Raw genomic sequence first — 13076 nt, 5'->3', positions numbered from 1 at the left:
TCAGCCTGAGCCGGCTACTTGAAACCAGCTTCCACCGGGATCAAACTCAGGTCGTGTGAGCAGAGAGTTCAGACTGCAGTACTGCAGCTTTCCCACTCCGCACCACGAGGCTCTTCTTACTAGAATTAGGATCCTATATTGTGCCCATGTTTTTTTATTAAATAAGCTCTGGATGCATATGGACGGCCCAGTCGAGCCTGATTTCCTCAGATCTTGGAAGCTGCAGGGTTGGCCTGACTTAACATTTAGATGGGAGACCACCAAGGAAGTCCAAGGTTGCTACGCAGAGGCAGGCTGCCATAAGTCAGCGGTAAATTAAAACGTATATATGTATGTACATACACATATAATATTTAGGTGGGTAGCCATGTTGATCTGAAGTGACAGAACTAAGTCTGCATCCAGAGGTGCTAGGACCAATAAAGTTTTAGTCAAAGTATAAGCTTTCGTGTGCATGCACATTTCTTCAGATGCAGGTATCTGAAGGAGTGTGCGTGCGCACAAAAGCTTATTGGTCTTAAAGGTGCCACTGGACTCAAGCATGTAATAGCGATGACAGATGCTTTGGGATCCAGAGCCTGCTTCATCAAAGACACAACTGTTTTTCACATGCCACAAGCCTCTTGGTCGTTTCGGCTTCAGCAAGCTTGCAGGGCTCTGGAACTGAGCAGGTGTTAGCAATAGGAACTGTGGCATTCCCTCCCTCCTCCGGGAAGCCCTGCCCTTCTTTCTCAGGATTGGTCAGTAGCCCTGCTCAGTCACCACCCAGGAAGTCATTCAGCAGCAGTGGGAGAGGGAAACACATCCTAGAGTGTAACGCTTAACCCTGGGGTACACGGTGGATTCTCAGGCGTGAACGAGATTTGGAGTGATTTGAGTAAGTGAAGCCACCATTCCAAAAGCTGCTCTTTTTTTGCCATTTGCTTGCATTTACTGCTGCCCTCCTCCTCTGAGGCTAAAGTCATGGTATTCCTGCATAAACATTTCTGCTTTTAACTGGTTGTTTTGTGTCTCTAGTGAAGTTTCCATTGTGCAAACCTTGCTCTGAGACTTGCCGTTGTGTCTAACCATACCTAGAGACCCGGGGGCGTGTAGCAAACAGTCCAGTGGGATCCAGTTAGTAAAATGGGCTCTGCTCTTCCTGGGGGACTGGTATGGTTCCTTAGAATCAGAATTTCCCTCTAAATATGCCAAGCTGATGAGAGCGGATTTAAAGGAGGAAGGAAGTTCCCAACACTGCTGTGCCAAAGAGGATAGGGCCAAGTTGCATGGGAAGTTTGAACTCCGTGACTGGAAGGGACGCACTGTCTGTAGCCTACCGAGACTTTAAATGGTGTGTGTGTGTAGGGGGGTGGGGTGCATTTCCATTTGGTGGCAGAGTTAACCCCTCTTCTATAAAGTTCTGCAGCTGTGGTCCAAATTTCCCTTCTGCTGAGGGCCCAGGCGATCCGTTCGGCAATCAAACGGCAGAATTCGGTTTCGGTTTGTTTGGCTGTTATTAGGGCACCTTGGGTCACTTGTTCTCTCAGCCTAACCTACTTCACAGGGCTGTTGTGAGGACAGGAATGGATAGAGGTCAGCTGTCTCAGGCTCCCTGAGAGAACAGGAAGTCAGAGATTTGTATTTCAAGGTTCTCCTTCTCATGCACATCTTTGTTCTGTAGAGCACCACAGAAAGAGGACGATCTTAGCCCAGGTGTCCCCAATGTAGTGCATCTTTCCTGGTACCGGCCAAGTGTTTTTGGAAAGAGGGTGGGGCCAAGTGGAACACTTGCCCAGCAGTGCTTCTGATTGGTCACTGGAGATCAGACTAGCTGGGCAGATTACAAGAACATTGTTTCAACAGCAGCTTCTACCACAGGGTTGGTTTCATCCTTTTTCCATTCTTTTTCCTCTTTCCCATTGTATTTTTAAAAATTATCCCTCTTCTCCCCTGGGGCTTCCTCTACACATATGGCTGTGCTAAAGCGGTCATTCTGTGGATGAGTCCAGGCCTCATTTTGGGCAGGAGCTCACAGGAGCAGAGCTCTGGAATTCTAAATTTTATTGTGCTCTTTCTTTCTCCCCCCCCCCCCTGGTAATATTTGCTTCTGGGCTCCATTGTTCAAACCCTCTGTGAGAATTTTGCTGAACTCCAAGATTTGACAAACTTTCTAATACTTTTATCCACACACACACAAAAAAAAAAGAAAAGGGAAAATAACCCAAACGTATCTCTCTCTCTCGGCTTGGCTTCGCGAACGAAGATTTAAGAAGGGTGCAATAGTCCACGTTTGCTGCAGGCTCGCTGGTGGCTGACAAGACCAATGTGGGACAGGCAGGTCCGGCCACAGCGGCTGCAGGGAAAAGTCTGATTTAGGGTTGGTCCTGTAGCAGTGCGATTCTTCCTGGTGGAGGAAGATTCCCAAACATATATGGGAATCTTAATCATGCCACTGTGGCCACACAGGAGAAAGTCATTTAAAAAGTATGATGGTTTATTATGACAATTATAATTCAAGAAGCACGTTAAGGTAGAAGCTGAAGTGATATAATTGAGTACACCTTCCGGTGACGTTGGGGGTGTGTGGCATATGCAAATGAGTTGCGCTAATGAGCTCCAGCACCTCTTTTTTTCTACAAAATGACCCCTGGATGTGCCCACCACCCATATCAGAATTCCAAAGGGGCCTATGGGCTCAAAAGGGTCGGGGACCCCTGGCTCACTCTATGATCGTCTACAAGTCCACATGCCGTACAAGGAGTCTTGGCTTGCTGTATAAGTTTGCTTTTTGTTTCATTTTTAGTCAATCCTCTGTTTCGTCTTCAAGAGCTGCAAGTTTCCATAGCATCTTCAAAGCAAACTTGCAGAGTTTCTGACCTTGCTTTAATTGCAAACTACCTTGAGCAGGACTTCTGAAATATCCAAAAGAAATAAGGCATATTTGGTCACATACAGGAAGTGATAGGTACACAACAGTACAAAGAAAGGAAAATCTATCAGTGGCGAAGGCAAAAAGCTGCAATGGGCAAGGGGAAGCACTTCTTAGTCTTTGTTCTAGCAATCAGCCTCCGTCTCGGCTGTGTGTTTCAGACTGCTGGTATATGCTCTTGGGATTGAATTATGCTCTTGGGACTGAATTATCTACTGTGCAAATGGGAAAAAAAAGTCCCCTGTGCATCAAAAGCTAGCTGACTACTTTCCCCTGGCATCCCGTTCTTCTATGTGCAGGGATTTTTAAATGAAGAAGCCCTGAATTCTGAGTGATACAGCCCAGATGTAGACTGAGCACCGGATTGAGAAGTAGGCCTTTTGACTCTCTACAGTTGGAGACTCCAACCTTTTTGAGCCTGTGGGCTCCTTTGGAGTTCTGACACAGCATGGTGGGCACAACCACCAAATGGCCGCTATAAAACTGCTGCCATAGGCTGCAGAGCCAGCCACAGAAGGGCTGCCACAGCTTACTTTCAGTCACATAGTGAAGCTCCTTGTGCTGCGGTGGTAGCTGATGCCAAAGCAACAGAACCCTTGCTGGGCAAAAACCACACTTGTCCCCACCCGCTTTCTAAAAACACTCAGTGGGCACCAAGAGAGGTACCAGCAGGTACCGTGGATGGATGTAGGGTTGCCAGGTCTGTGCTGGAAAATATCTGGAGACTTTGGGGATGGATCTGGGAGAGGGTGGTGTTTGGGGAGGGGCCTCAGCATGGCCCAATGCCCTTCCAAGCAGCCATTTTCTCCAGAGGAGTTGATCTCTGCCAGCTGGAGATTGTCATGGGTGCTGGGGACCCTGCAGAAGAAGCTGAGCCTGCAGGAGAAACTGTGCCCCTGCCACCTGCACCAGTGCCCCGGCCAACTGCACCAGTGCCCCTGCCCTCTGCGGGAGAAGACTCAAGCCCCCCTGCCTCGCCCTCTCGGGTGGCTCGGGTGCGTGACCGCCTTCGCCAGGACCTCAGGGATCAAAGGAGGGCGGCACGCTCACAAGCAAGACGCTCCCTGAGCCCTGAGTTTTGAAAGGATCTTGGCTCTTCTAGGAGTAAGGATGCGTGAGTCTTAGCAGGATCCTGGCCGCCCTCTGAGTCAGCACTTAGCCCAAATGGGCAACAGACAGCAGAGGGCTATATAGCTGTGGGCTTTGGGAGAAGGCTTTGTGAAAGCAACTAGTCACTTACCTGACGTTCTAGCATCCACGTCGGCGTCTGACTTTGGCTTCTGGACCCCCTGACTTTAGCTTTGACTTCTGGACCCCCCGACTTCAGCTTCTGAACCCCTGACCTGCGATACCTGGACTGTGATTTGGTTTTGGCGCATCGGACCCTCTTTGCTCACCAGCTACAGGCCTTGGACTGTCCCTGGACTTTGCCTGACCCCGCCCCAGCCCGTGACAGAGATCAGCTGTAAAAGCAGGAAGTCTCCAGACCCTACCTGGAGGCTTTAGCAACCAAGAAGCACACAGATAGTGGAACTGGAGAGAAACCCAAAAGCTCTGTGTTACAGCAACCTCTAAAAGATGCACTCCATCAATTTCTTCTAATTACAAACCAGAGAATCTTCAATCCCAATTATAATGCTTTTACTTGTCTTTTAGGCATACAATAGCACACAGGTATGAAGCAGATGGTAAAGAAACCGCAGTCCCAATTCCACTTCTTGTATCTTAAACTCTGTTCTTCATCACAAGGCAAATGCAATTAAATGTTCACTGCCTATAATCTTTCATCCAGGAAAAAGCTGCCTAGTGAAACAGCACATGTAATTAAGTTTGCCTGTTGCTGTTATATGGGTTGAATGGATGGAAGATTGTTTACTCACCTAAAAAGCACTCCATGGGTGATTGGGGTTGAAGATTCTCTGATTTGTCATTAGAAGAAATTGACGCAGTACAACTTTAAGAGGTTGCTGTAACACAAAGCTTTCCGGTTTCTCTCCAGTCCCACTTGGAGACTGGCAACCCTATGTGGATGTCGTGTTCGGGATCCCTGCTCTACAATCAAGTGTTTTGGGACCCATTTTCATCTTTCCTTTTTTATATAGTCAAAGGACTAATATGCTGATACTGACGTCTGTTGGCAGTATGGAGATCATGGCAACAAAATCCTGGAGGGGGGTGGTGGTGCTGCTTTATTTCTACAAAGCTGCTGGCTCTGTATTGTAGTATTACCTGTAAAGCAGTAAAACATAAAGCAAGCAAACAGAGAGAAATACTTAATACCGATAAGTCAGGTCAGTTGTGGGTGATAATGACCTTGCCTTAGTGACCTTAATTCAGCACTGCTGCCAGCTCCCATGTCTCCGTGTGTAAAATTAGATGTGGATGAGCCCAGGGTGCCTTTCATCTTAAATGACAAGTAACTAAAGATCTGGTAACACTCAGGGCTTTTTTTGAGCAGGAACGCACAGGAATGCGGTTCTGGCTGGCTTGGCATCAGAGGGTGTGGTCGCATATGCAAATAAGTTCCTGCTGGACTTTATTTTTGCAAAAAGCCCTGTGTGAAACAATGGTGATGTCAAAGGGTGTGGCCTAATATACAAAGGAGTTCCTGCTGGGCTTTTTCTACAAAAAGGCGCTACGTGAAACAACGGTGATGTCAGGGGCTGTGGCCTAATATGCAAAGGAGTTCCTGCTGGGCTTTTTCTTAAAAAAAAAAAGCCCTGGCAATACACATGTTCCGAGGCAGCCTGATTGCCAGGTGCAGAGGTTGTCCTTGAAAGGGCAGCTTCTGGGCAAGCCCTCTCAGCCCCACCCACCTCACAGAGTGTCTGTTGTGGGGGAGGAAGAGAAAGGAGATTGTGGGCCACTCTGAGACTCCGGCGAACTGGGCCTTAGTTGGCTTTGCATCGTGGTAGTCTTAAACATGGGCTTTGATCAATGGCCTCATTTTAGAACTTGTGTAGAAAGAATTACAGGGAACTGATCATGGTATATTCTGCCACTGTTGTATTAACAGGGCAGAGAGTTTTTGAACATATTCTTTTTCATAGCATTTTTAAGGCAAATGTTTTACAGTGTTAGGCTGTAGGGTTTTTTTTTTTTTTTTTTTGCCAAAGAGAAGTGTTTGCTAAAGTACAGAAAATGCTTGCCAATGCTTGTGAAAAGCAGGCTGTATCTGCCTGGATTCAGTTTCTTGGATCTGCAGACTTGTCTTTTGTAAGACCGCAATGTTGGCTTTAGATTGAGTTACACTTTGGTTCAACAAAGTGGACTATACCAATGGCCATGGGGGTGGGGTGAAGAAGCCCTATTTTCATCCTTTTAAAGGCTCTTGACCAAATTACGGGAGTTTTTACCCTAAACATTTCTTTGCTTTCTTTTAAGTTTAACTCCACCTGCTGGTGGTGGAGGAAACAAACACGCAATGCACAGCATGGGGGGGGGGGGGGCAAATGAACACAAGGCAACAGGTTTGCCTCCTTCCAGGCACAAAAGTAAGCTCCGTGGTTGCTGAAAGGAAGTGAAGAGCTGAGTTAAATTTAATCAGCATATCTAATCTGACTGCCCCAGAATTCACTCATTGGTTGAAAAGTTGGCAATCGCATAGCCCTTAACAATAGACAAAGTTCAAATCCAATGGTGCCTTTAATGTGAACAAAGTTTTATTCACAGTATAAGCCAGTGATGTCAAACTCATTTGTTATGAGGGCCGGATCTGATATAAATGAGACCTTGTTGGGCCGGGCCATGTCAGGTTGGGCTGAGCCACGTTAGGCTGGGCCATATTTAAGATTAGGTAGCAGAGATATAAATTTTATTAAGGACACAGACAAACATAAATATTATTTTAAAAAACTTAAAACATTAGCACTTGGTTTTCTCACAGAGGTTGTCCTTGAAAGGGCAGCTTCTGGGAGAGCCTTCTCAGCCCCACCCACCTCACAGAGTGTCTGTTGTGGGGGAGGAAGAGAAAGGAGATTGTGAGCCACTCTGAGATTCAGAGTGGAGGGCGGGGTATAAATCTTCCTCCTCCTCCTCCCTGGAGATCTGCTGACGTTGAGAGACTATGGGTGTGATTTCAGATAAGGCAGCTTCTGTATGGAAGTGATACTGGTCTCCCTTACAAGATTTTTGTAAAGATGACTAAGCTAAGATGACTATGTTGCTTCAGACATGCAAGGAAATAGTTATGCCAGGGATTCTTCCCAGCGTGGTGAATAGGTCTGGCATCCTGGCCCATTGGCAGCCTGTTATTTAACTGTGGTCAAATATTTGCAAATGTTCCATGAATTCCAGGATGCCAGCGTGTGGGTGGCAGCTTCCTCTCCGCTTTTTCCTCATTCCAGGGTGATGCGTAAGCAGGAACAGGTGGATGGTCTCCATGCCCCCAAAATCTGGCAACGCAGCCAAGTGTCTCTTTCCTAGCTGTCTGCCACAACTGGAGGCATCTCCAAACGGGAAGTTTGGCCTGACACCTACTAAGGGCAAAGGCCTTTCAAAAGCTTGGCTTATAATTGTTGATGTTATTTGGTTTTTTTCCTGTTTAAAAGACATTTGGAAACATAGGCTGCCCCAATGTTCCAGGAGACAAGCCAAAGAGAAGATGTTTCTTGAATTGTTCCCACTGATAACTAATTTCACCCAGGGCTTTTTTTGTAGCAGGAACTCCTTTGCATGTTAGGCCACTCACCCCTGATGTAGCCAGTCCTCCTGGAGCTTACAGTAGGCCCTGTAAGAAGCGCTCTATACGTTCTTGGAGGATGTTTGTAGTTACTGAGCTGTTTGTAAATAATTCATTTAAATTTTTTTTAAAAAATGGTTGTCATATAGTAAAAGATTCATTTTTGTAAACTGGCACAAATATCACCTTTGTTGCTTATTAAAGATTCTGTAGCAAATGAGAGAATGAGGAGCCAGCCTTCTGGATGGGGTCATGTTCCATAGGGAAGGCACAGGTTCTTGGTTTGGGGGCACTGTTAGATCTTTGTTGACAAATAGAGGCTTCGATCCCTTCTGCGACACGCCACTCCTTTGACCACCTGTGATTGGTTTGCAAGCTGCAGCACTTCCTTGAAAAAAGCTATTTGCCTACAGTTGTCTATTTTGCAGATACTTGCAAGCTAGACTACTGCAGCATGCTGTCCACGGGGCTGCCATTGAAGACGGTTCAGAAGCTTCAGCTAGTTCAGAACACAGAAGCCAGTTGTACGGCCTCACCAGGCTAGCCCAATCTTGTCAGATCTTGGAAGCTAAGTAGGGTTGACTCTGGTTAATTTTTGGATGGGAGACCTCCAAGGAATACGAAGCCTCTATTTGTCATGGCACAGAGGCTGGCAACGGCAAACAACCTCTGAATGTCTCCTGCTTCAAAAACCTTACAGGGTTGCCATAACTTGGCTGTGACTTGATGTCAATAAATAAAACATAAAGCGTAGCTTTCCCCTAAGCTAACGAACATGTATTGGATACCGATTTATTTCCAGGCTCCATTCAAAGTGCTGATTACAATCTTCAGAGTCCTACAGTGCTCTAAATAGATTCTCCACTCTAAATAGATGTTGAAGGACCATCTAATGCCATAGGAGCCTGGCTGGCTATTTCTCTCTTCATCTGAAGCGTTGCATGGTGCCTTTGTTATCCGAAATGAAGGGGTGGCCATTCAAGCTGAGGCTTTTTCTGGGGTGGCATGTTGATTGCAGTAAACTTCCCCACAAAGATTCATCGGGTGTCCAGTGTGCTCAGTATGACACCTCTAAAAACAAAAGGCCCATGCCAGAAGATGGCCCCTCTTCTTCCATCTACCTTTCTTGTTAGCTGACAAGCAGCCTTCTCTGGAACTCTTCCAGAGTAAAACCCTCCATCTCCTGAGAAAAAAATAGTTAGGCTTTTTTTTCCCACTCTTGGAGCCCACCGCCCCTCCTTCTCCTGTCTTGTGGCTTAGCAAGTAGCCTCTCGCCTAGTTGGTGTGGAAATCGCCTCTCTAGAGGGCACTGTTTTCTGAGCAGGCAAAGCCACAGTGTCCCATTAAACAGCGTAAGGAAAATCCAGCCACAGTGTCCCATTAAACAGAATGTTTTTACAAGGCTTACAACAGCAAAATGTGTATTGCTTTGAATGATGAGAATATAGGGTTGCCAAGTCCAATTTAAGAAATATCTGGGGACTTTGGGGGTGAAGCCAGGAAACATTGGGGGGGTGGAGCCAGGAGCAAGGGTGTGACAAGCATAATTGCACTCCAAAAGGAGTTCTGGCCATCGTATTTAAAGGGACCGCACACCTTTTAAATGCCTTCCCTCCACTGGAAATAATGAAGGATATGGGCACCTTCTTTGGAGGCTCATAGAATTGGACCCCCTTGTCCAATCCTTTTGAAACTTGGAAGGTATTTTGAGGAGAAGCATCAGATGCTATGCTATAAATTTGGTGCCTCTACCTCAAAAAACAGCCCCCCAGAGCCCCAGATACCCACAGATCAATTCTTCATTATACCCTATGGGAATCGATTTCCATAGGGAATAATGGAGTGCCCAGCAGACATTTCCCTCTCCCCCCTTCCACTTTCTAATGACCCTGAAGCAGGGGGAGGGCCTCCAAAGTGGGGGATCCCCTGCCCCCACCTGGGGATTAGGCAAATCAAAAACCTCTGAAGGTATATGTGATCCAAATTACTAGGCTGTAATGTCCATATCGTATATCAAAGTATTTAATAAATCAGATGTCTCATAGAAATGTCTCACACAGGTATGGTTCACAGTAGTACAAATATATCTTCAAATCCCAAAAACCGTAGATTGTAAGCCTGACTGAGCTTTTTTGCTGGCTATAGAATTGTGGAGACCGTCTGATACCTTGGAAACTAAATAGAATTGGGCACCAGATTAATTTCTGGGTTTCTCAATAAATCTCAAGCCTGAAGAAATGGATGTATGAAACAGGAACTACACCTTAACAATCCTGTTGTAATCCACAGATTTTTGGGATTTGAAGATATATTTGTTCTACTATGAACCATACCTGTGTGAGACATTTCTATGAGACATCTGATTTATTAAATACTGAGTTCGATCCTAGCGAAAGCTGGTTCAGGTAGCTGGCTCAAGGTCGACTCAGCCTTCCATCCTTCCGAGGTCGGTCAAATGAGTCCCCAGCTTGCTGGTGGGAAAGTGTAGAGGACTGGGGAGGCAATGGCAAACCACCCTGTAAAAAGTCTGCTGTGAAAATGTTGTGAAAGCAACGTCACCCCAGAGTCAGAAACGACTGGTGCTTGCACAGGGGACTACCTTGACTGTTTTTTTATGGACATTACAGCCTAGTAATTTGGATCACATATACCTTCAGAAGTTTTTGGTTTGCCTATTGTTCCATGTGATTTCTCTTCTTGTTTTTGTCCCCACCTGGGGATTGGCAACCCTGTGACAATAACTATTTGGTTTTCTTTGTTTCTGTGCCTGTGCTTGGGTAGGAATAGCAGAAGTTCACGCCTCTCTGACTGGAAGCCGCTTGCCTCAGTGGCATGCTCAGGAGATCTGGGCTCTCTTGGACTCAGGTGCTTCTGAGAAGAAATAATCCTCTTGGATTCTGCTTGTGCTACTCTAAGGTACCAAATATTTGTTATTATTTTATTTATGCCCCCGCCTTTCTTCCCAGTGAGGGCCCAAAGCAACAGAATTCTCTTCCAATTTATTGGCACAACAACCCTGTGAGGTAGGTTAGGTGGAATATGCATGGCCGGCCCAATGTCACCCAATGAGCTTCCACAGCAGAGTGAGATTTGAAACTGCGTGTCCCGGATCCCGGTCTGAGCCAGTTTGGTGTAGTAGTTGGTTAAGTGTGCCTATTCCCCATTCCTCCACATGCACCTGCTGGTGTAACCTTGGATTAGTCACAAGTTCTCACAGGAGTTGTCCTTAAAAGGGTCGCTTCTGTGAGAGCTCTCTCAGCCCCACCCGCCTTACAGGGTGTTTGTTGTGGGAGAGGAAAATAAGAGAGATTGTGAGCCGCTCTGTGACTCTGATTTTCAGAGTGGAGGCCAGAATAGGAATCCAATATATTCTTCTTCTTCTAATGCAGGGGGCCACAATATTGATTCTCTGGGTGCCATGGCGCCTGACAGCACCTCTCTTGGCATCCGCCAAATGTTTTTAGGAAGTGGACAGAGCTGAAGGGCTTTTGCCTACCTAGGCTTCTGATTGGCCAGTGGAGATTTGATTGGCTGTGCAGTTTTTCAAAAACATTGCTATGTCAGCAGCTGTTGCCTTTATAGCATCAGGATTATTTTATTTATGCCCCCGCTTCTTTCTTCCCAGTGAGGGCCCAAAGCAACAGAATTCTCTTCCAATCTATTGACACAACAACCCTGTGAGGTAGGTTAGGTGGAGTATGCATGGCTGGCCCAATGTCACCCAATGAGCTTCCACAGCAGAGTGAGATTTGAAACTGCGTGTCCCGGATCCCGGTCTGAGCCAGTTTCCAGGTGGGGCTTTGAGCTAGGGTTGCCAAGTCCAGTTCAAGAAATATCTGGGGACATTGGGGATGGAGCCAGGAGACTTTGGGGGTGGAGCTAGGAGAAATTAGGGGTGGAGCCAAGATCAAGGCTATGACAAGCATAATTGAACTCCAAAGGGAGTTCTGGCCATCACATTTAAAGGGACAGCACACTTTTTCAATGCCTTCCTTCCATGGGAAGTAATGAAGGATAGGGGCACCTTCTTTTGGGGCTCACAGAATTGGACCCCCTGGTCCAATCTTTTTGAAACTTGGGGGGAATTTTGGGGAGAGACACTAGATGCTATACTGAAAATTTGGTGCCTCTACCCCAAAAAACAGCTCTCCCAGAGTCCCAGATACCTGCGGATCAATTCATTATTTCCTATGGGAATAAGTCTCTATAGGGAATAATAGAGTTCCCAGCAGACATTTCCCTCCCCTCCCCCCCCTTTCTGACAACCCTGAAGCGGGGGGAGGGCCTCTAAACTGGGGGATCCCCTGCCCCCACCTGGGGATTGGCAACTCTACTTTGAGCTCTCCGGCTATTACAGCTATTCTCTCAATGGCAGAGATCTGCAGAAGTCCCTCCCAGGTCCACCCCCCAAACTCTTCAGGTAGTTCCCAACTCAGAGCTGGCAACCTGAGGGCCCCCGACTTCCTGCGTGGTCTTCTTGGCCTCTGGCAGAGACTCAGCTGCCATCATGTAAAGGGGCATGTTGCTTACAAAAGAAGGCACCTTGGAATCTGTGTAGGGTTGCCAAGTCCAATTCAAGAACTATCTGGGGGCTTTGGGGGTGGAGCCACGAGACATTGGGGTGGAGCCAGAAGCAAGGGTGTGACAAGCATAATTGAACTCCAAAGGGAGTTCTGGTCTTCATATTTAAAGGGACCACACACCTATTAAATCCCTTCCTTCCACAGGAAATTATGAAGGATAGGGGCACCTTCTTTTAGGGGCTAATAGAATTGGACCCCCTGGCCCAATCTTTTTGGAACTTGGGGGGAGAAGCACTGGATGCTATACTGAAAATTTGGTGCCTCTACCTCAAAACAGATCCCCCGCCAAGAGCCCCAGATACCTGCAGATCAATTCTCCATTATTTTCTATAAGAATAAGTCTTCATAGGGAATAATGGAGTGCCCAGCAGACATTTCCCTCCCCTCCTCCCACTCTTTGATGACCCTGAAGTGGGGGGAGGGCCTCCAAACCATGGGATCCCCTGCCCCCACCTGGGGATTGGCAACCCTAAATCTGTGTGACACGATATCTAGTTCAGATGGTTGTCCTTGTCTTCTCTCCCACTTCAAAAATCAAATCTTCTCTCTACCCGCGCTATGTAAGGAGGACAGCCCACCTGGAATGTCCATCTCCTTCCCCACATTTTTGTTATTATCAAGAATGGCTTCAGGAAAGCATATCAGAATGCTCCTCTTTTGGATCCCTTATAAAAAAGATTCTCTGCAAGTAGAAAAATAGCCTCACTCTTTCCCTGCTATGCTAGTTTTCTGCCTGCAAGGAGGTTTTTGGTTTTTTAAAAAGGAGAGAAGGCTTTTTTTTGAACAGGAAAGCACAGGAATGCAGTTCCGGCTGGCTTGGCATCTGGGTATGTGGCCTAATATGCAAAAAAATTCCAGCTGGGCTTTTTCTACAAAAAAAGCCCTGTGTGAAACAATGCTG

At 46.7% G+C, this 13076-nt stretch overlaps 1 protein-coding gene across 2 annotated transcripts in view; it reads left to right on the top strand.

Annotated features, from left to right (window-relative positions):
* The first annotated feature begins 720 nt into the window (after positions 1 to 720).
* The window catches only part of KYAT1 (kynurenine aminotransferase 1), a 40560-nt gene continuing 28204 nt past the window's right edge, over positions 721 to 13076 (top strand). Inside the window, exons 1-2 of one of the 2 annotated variants that reach the window (XM_060250513.1) lie at positions 721 to 877; positions 10374 to 10508. In XM_060250513.1, the coding sequence (XP_060106496.1) occupies positions 10425 to 10508 (84 nt within the window). In that variant the 5' untranslated portion in view covers positions 721 to 877; positions 10374 to 10424. Of the gene's footprint in view, positions 878 to 10372; positions 10509 to 13076 lie in introns of those variants that run through there. The other variant, XM_060250515.1, reaches the window with a different exon arrangement.

This window comes from Heteronotia binoei, chromosome 12 (assembly GCF_032191835.1).
Source record: "Heteronotia binoei isolate CCM8104 ecotype False Entrance Well chromosome 12, APGP_CSIRO_Hbin_v1, whole genome shotgun sequence".
NCBI lineage: Eukaryota > Metazoa > Chordata > Lepidosauria > Squamata > Gekkonidae > Heteronotia > Heteronotia binoei.
The sequence above is the reverse complement of the archived record's forward strand: the minus strand, read 5'-3'. Positions and strand labels throughout refer to the sequence as shown.